This window comes from Festucalex cinctus, chromosome 3 (assembly GCF_051991245.1).
Source record: "Festucalex cinctus isolate MCC-2025b chromosome 3, RoL_Fcin_1.0, whole genome shotgun sequence".
In the NCBI taxonomy this organism is placed as follows: domain Eukaryota; kingdom Metazoa; phylum Chordata; class Actinopteri; order Syngnathiformes; family Syngnathidae; genus Festucalex; species Festucalex cinctus.
In genome coordinates, this window is record NC_135413.1 from 41,722 (window position 1) to 48,437 (window position 6,716).

The window sequence follows — 6,716 nt, forward strand, 5'->3', positions numbered from 1 at the left end:
TGTACAATGAATAGAACCAATGATCATAGACTAGCCTTAGCCTACAGAAGCATATGCCTCTGTGTTATAAAGTGGGGGAGCGGAAAAAAAAAAAAAAAAAAAAAAATCGAAAAAAAAATCGAATCGTGACCCCAAAATCGAAATTTAAATCGAATCGTGGAGTTGGCGAATCGTGACACCCCTAAAAACTAGTGAAGTGAGTAAGAGGAGCGACCAGCGGGGCCTCACCCAACCCGGCGGGTGTAGGTGGCACGCCCGCCCCCCAGCACCCCAGCACATATTTGTGTATAAAAATAACTTAGATATTTTTGATATTTTCTTTATTGTTGTTGGAGAAAGCTTTATAATATCTTTAGCTAAGACAGGCAGTTGGAGCGTATCCTGAAGTGTTGGGATTTGTTTCTTAACCATGCTTTTAACTTGCAGATAATGTAAGAAATTTCCATTTTTTATTTCATATTTCTGGACCAAGTTTGTATACGATATAAACTTATTATCTGAGAAAAGATGATGAAGGTGTGTAATTCCTTTCTGCTCCCATAAGCTTAAATGGAACGACTGATTATTAAGTTGAAAGTCGGGGTTATGCCAAATGGGAGAGAGCCCACAGGGCGCCAATTGGGAATTTGTAATTTCTAATGCCTTCCACCAGGCAGTCAGGGTGGCGGCTATCATTGGGTTTTTAAAACAATTATGTCGTTTTATTGATTTTGTAATAAAGAGTAAATCTAACAGTCTAAGATTATTACAATCCTTCTGCTCCAATTCCAACCAACAGTTAGTATCTCTGTTGGGTTGTGTCCATAGCACAAGATATTGTAGTTGATTAGCTATATAATAGTACATAAAGTTTGGTGCCTCTAAACCTCCTTTAGATTTACTTTCCTGAAGAGTAGATAGACTAATTTTGGCCTTTTTTTTATTCCAATAGAATTTTATGATAGCAGAGTCCAGCGATTGGAACCAGTAAACGTAGGTTTAAATGGAATCATTGAAAATAAATAATTAATCTTTGGTAAAACTTTCATTTTTATAGTAGCTATCCGTCCTATTAAAGAGATCGGAAGATTATTCCAGCGCTCCAGATCACTACGGATACTATCCAATAATGGTAAAAAATTTAAAGAAGTTAATTCAGTTAACTTTGGTGAAATTTTAACACCTAAGTATTTTAAATTACCTGTAGGAAAGGAGTAGTGTGGATCCTGACTTGTAGGATTCCATGAATTTTCTGTAATAGGTAATAATGTTGATTTTGTCCAGTTAATAGAGTAATCTGATAAGTGAGAGAATTTAGTTATTAAGTTAAATGCTTCCCCGAACGAGATAGCAGGTTCTTCTAAATAGAGTAGTATATCATCGGCATATAGATTAATTTTATGTTCTATTTTCCTGGAGTGGATTCCTTGGATCCGTCTATCCTGACGTATAGCTAATGCAAGCGGCTCAATAAATATAGCAAATAATAAAGGAGACATTGGGCACCCTTGTCTTGTTCCCCTTTGTAGAGTAAAACTCTGTGATGTAATCCCATTAGTAGTAACTGTAGCTTTAGGAGAATCATATAATATTGAGACCCATTGAATGAATGACTCCCCGAAGCCGAATTTATTTAAGACAGCAAAGAGGAAGGACCAGTTAACTTTATCTAAGGCTTTTTCTGCATCCAGCGAAATAACAACTGCCTTTTTATCATACCGCTGTGGCATACTAATCAAGTTAAAAAGCCTCCATGCAGGTCTTTCTAAGGAGGGACCATACTGACAATTTTTCCAAAGAGAACAGCTTGATTTATGGGCGAAGCACAGGGAATCAACGTATTGAATCCTGGTGGGGCATCCTGAGAAAGGAAAGCGTTCAGTTCTGGATGAACATGTTCAAATCGCTTCAAGACGATAGGCATTTCACTGGAAGCTTCTTGGATAAAAACTTGAGTTCCTCAATCTTGTGCAGGTAGGTATGCTGTCACGTTGCACCTTTATTTGAGCTGTTAACTGAAATGTCATGCTAAATATAGACATCTGCATATGAATATCCATATTTCATCTGCTAAATCATTCCCAGCGTCTTACAACTTGCAATCCACCACCTTATTGCTGGAGTACGTAGGCTAAGATAAAACATGATACGATATTTAAAGCTACTATATGGACGATTTCCCCCAAAAATATCTTAACAATAGCCTTTTTATTTTACCATTTATGACTGAAACATATTCTAATTAGTAGATCAACATCTTAGCTGTTCACAATGGGTACTCCGACAAGCCTCTGGCCAATATTTATGTAGGAAGCGTCCGGTCCGAATCCTTCGAATTTCCCGCCCTCTGTCTGCGGGATGTGACGTCATGCACGTTCTCGTCAGTTGTTTCCTGTAGTCGCGAAGACGGAACATTTCAGCGGTGGAGAGAGTTGAGATCGGACTTGAATTAGAAAAGTGATTCACAGCTGGCTTTCTACTCCAAAAGGTAAGACGCGAGTATCTTGACATTTAGAAAAAAAATGTGTTGTTTTCAAATAGCAGTAACCTCAAGATCGATCACTTCTCGGTCGTAACTATTGGGGTGAAAGTGAGGTGGACGGCAACATTTAGCGTGAAAGGGGCGGCAAAGTTGAATGTAATAGAACAGAATGACTTTATGAAGAACAGACGTTCCATTCCGCGGCGTTTCAATCAGGCTAAATGTTGCCTTATTTTCCTCCGTGAAAACAGCCTATTGTAGCTACATTATGCTAACGGAATGTGAACGGTACTACTGAATGGCGATAACATTCACGGCCGTATCACACTAAGTAGTGAATGGGTCTATATGTTTTTCACAATCGTCAATTTTCATAAATGACAGCCCACCTTTCGGCTAATGCACAATGACGCTAGCCTGGGGGCGACATACACTGACTAGAATCAGGTTGACGTCCGTCGAGCGGGGTGACTACAATATGTAACTGCATATTAACATCGGAATGAGGTCCAATTAATTGACGTAATTTTCACATCGTTTTGGAGTACAGCACAGGACTGGACTTAGATTACCCTTTTAAGTATTTACTACATTTGTTCAGGATACAGTTACAACATTAAAAAATGACTCTGTTAATGATCTATCAACAGATGGTCCTTAGGGACTCTCATCCTGTTATTATGGTGCGGTGTAGATGCTCATATATGGTTGGAACAGCCCTGTGCAACCTGCCTTGCTCTTTCAAACGGTATGAACAGGAAATATGCATATTCAGCAGTTTTGATAATGACAATATGGACATTATTGGATTAAAAAACCATACATGCATTCCACAAAATCTATTTTATGTTTGGTTCCTTGGAATTTGTCTAATAGCTGTCAATAGTGAGAAGGCCAAAAAGTCAATAATCTGGAAGGAGCCTAAGCAGCTAGCGTTGATTGAGTCCTGCAGGCATGCTAGACTTGGTGGATGTCTGGCGGAACCTCTTGAGGTGAAGCAGGCCCAGGCACTGTGACCTGAAACGCAGGTCTAAGAAGGCGTAGAGGAAGGGGTTGAGGCAGCTGTTGGCAGATGCCAGGGTGAAGGCATATGGGAAGGTCAGCAGCACGAAGCGCTCAAAAGAGCAGACGACTAGAAGCAGGTCCAGTTCATAGAGGGCTGCTGTGACTACGTACACATGGTAGGGCATGCAGCAGGCGGTGAAGACCACCACCACGATGGTGATAATCCTCAAGAGTCGCCACTTGCGTTGGTCCTCCTTGTGGCGGATGTTGAAGTGGCGCATCATGATATAGCCAATCAACCCGTAGCACACCATCATGACCAGGAAGGGGAGCAGGAACCCCAGGGCGCTCAACGTCAAGCTGAACCCTGCGTGCCACAAACCCCACTGCTGCCTACTGGTCGCCACCAAGCTGAAGTCCAGGGTGCAGAAAGTTTGGTTGCTTCCCAGATGTTGCCAGGTGCTGAAGAACACGAGGGATGGCACAGACAGGAGGCCCGACAGCGTCCAGGCCGCGGCAAGGGAGGCACGTACGTGACCACGAGTGCGCAGATGGGTACTGGACAGCGAGTGCACGATGGCCAGGTAGCGGTCGAAGGTCATGCAGGTGAGGAGGAAGGCGCTGGTAAACACGCTGAAGAAAAACATGAAGTTTACCATCTTGCACATGACCACCCCGAAGCGCCACTGGCGATGCATGATGAAGACTGCCACCTGCACGGGCATCATGATGATGTAGGCCAGGTCGGCCAGGGCCAGGTTGCCGATATAGATGGTGGGCGCCCGCCACTTCGCCCTCACCCGCCACACGGTGAAAAGGACCACGATGTTGCCAGTCAGGCCCAAGATGAAGATGAGAAAGAAGATCACTGGGATGAACGATGCGGTCAGCGGCCAGTCGGAGAAATCACATGTGGTGTAGTTCTCCATCTCTTCGTAGTCGTAGTTGTAATCGCTGTTGGTCGGCTCCATGGCTTTTCTCTCTCGCTCCTCTCTCAGACTCGAGGTTGCATGTGTTGCTGCTCGTGTTATCTTTCAAGCCTCTGAGCTTGTGCACCCAGCCCCTTTCACAACAGCACTTCCCCTTTCCAAGTGGAAACACGTTCACTCATTTGTAACTTACTGAAACATGGCAAATTATATTACATTATCTAGTATTGCTACCAAAAACACAAAATATAAAGATATTTTTTTTTCTGAGTTTATTTTAATTAAAGATCATTTATTAGAGGTTTTTCTCCCCACATTCTTCTATCTAAATGTGACCCAGGCCGTATCCTTGTCGAGAATCTGCAGTTCACTATCCTCATGTTGAGCACTCACTCCATCTGTCTTAAAAACAAACAAAAAAAACTAGTGCTGTCAAAGTTAACCGTTAACTAATTAATTAACCACAAAAAAATATTGCATTAATCATTGTATTACCACAGATTAATCACACTATTAATTTTGACCGCAGATAATCGATCCTTTTCAGCCGACAGTGGATGGTTACATTAAAGGTAGCTGTTGGAGTTTGAGCAATAAACATAACTACATGCATTAAAGTAAAGAATTTAATAAATCTTTACATATGTCGTAGGTCATTTTTCCCATTTTAAATTATGCAAATAATTAATTGATTAGAAAAATCAGGATGAGCATGTGCAGTAGATATACATTTTTGAAGACATCCTCATAACATTAAATGTCGAAAAAATTAACACATAACAGGTGCGCTTCAAATGTAGCGGGCAAAATATGTTGGGGGGAAAAAAAGCCTTTTTAAGTCAGTGATTAATCATGATTTATCAAAATTCTAAGATGTGATTAATCTGATTAAAAAATTTAATTATTTGACAGCTCTAAAAAAAACATTAACTATTAAGATTTCAATGAGTATGGAATACATGACTGGATTTGGCCATCGGGCATACAGGGCATACTGGTGGGCCAGCGTCTTTTGGGGCCGATGCAGTGCTGTTTAATGATTATTGTCTTCAATTTTAGACTGGCCCACAATTTAGAGGGCCTAGTCCATTAATCCATTTGGAATATAGACAGAAAACTTAACCAACATCAGTTAATATCAGTGGCAGTACTAGAGTCAGGAGTTAGGCTGCGGCGGCGGGCTTAAATCAAAATGCTAGGGCTGATTTTTTATTTTTTTTGCCAATCCAGCTCTGATGGAACATATGTTCCAAGTTCCAACACAATCTGCTGCTTTTGCAAGAACTAAGATTTTGTTCAGTCTCGTCAGAAATGTATTCTTGCTGTTTCCCAACTGTTAAAATATTAGGTTCCTTTTACTTTTGTTGAACATGTGCTACGAAGGGATTGCGCAAGGGACCCATGAGAAACCAAAATAAATAAATAAATAAATAAATGTAAAATATCGATACTAGCGGTCTGGTATCGGTCTGATACCGATACTCATGTTAGTATCGATTCTAACGATACTTGGATTGGATGAACTCTCTTCATTACAATGAATAAATAAACAATTTAAAAATAATCATCAACGTTTTTCTCAAGTGCACAAATAATATTGGTGTGAGTTGTAAGCCCTAACCATTGCATATACATAAAAAAAGAGAAAGTAAAGCAATAAACATCAAGCTGATCTAATACAATAAATTCCCAAACATTGGTTATTGCATATGTCGGCACACGTGCATGCCCATACATGCTCACAAGTACACACATTATACACAAACATACATACATACTCACTTGCTCACACAATCTACATGCATGCATATATGCTCTTAAATTCCTTTATCTGATTTATATATTTTTGTAACGCTATCTTTTAACCTCTTTTTAAACACAGTGACTGATTCACAATTTTTCAATTCAGCTTCATAATTGTTCCACAATTTAATCCCTTTAACAGGAACACACATTTGCTTGATGCTTGTTCTTAACAGTGATTTTTTTTTTTTTTAAAGTCACTTACTTGTGTCCCTTAACCCATATAGCAGCAGCCCTCTTTGATTTCAAACTTCCGAATACTGTGGCAAAGTTGGTTATTGTATACTTTGTACATTATTTGTGCTGTTTTAAATTCGACTACGTCACAGAATTTAATTAAGAGTATTTAATTTTAATGAATAACAGATTTGTTGGTTCTATATAATGTGAGTTATTAATAATTTGTATATGGCTCTTTTTGTAGTTTAAAGACAGATTGTGTGTTAGTTGTGTATGTATTTCCCTCCTGCGATTGACTGATAACTAGTTCAGGGTGTACCCCGCGGTGCATATTGCCC

General features: G+C 40.0%; 1 protein-coding gene across 1 annotated transcript; it reads right to left on the reverse strand.

Moving 5' to 3' along the window:
• Positions 1-3,390: 3,390 nt before the first annotated feature.
• On the reverse strand, positions 3,391-4,437 carry LOC144016604 (apelin receptor B-like). The gene has a single exon (XM_077517944.1). It carries the CDS (start codon positions 4,435-4,437, stop codon positions 3,391-3,393), a length of 1,047 nt encoding a protein of 348 aa, XP_077374070.1.
• Between the last annotated feature and the right edge of the window lie 2,279 nt (positions 4,438-6,716).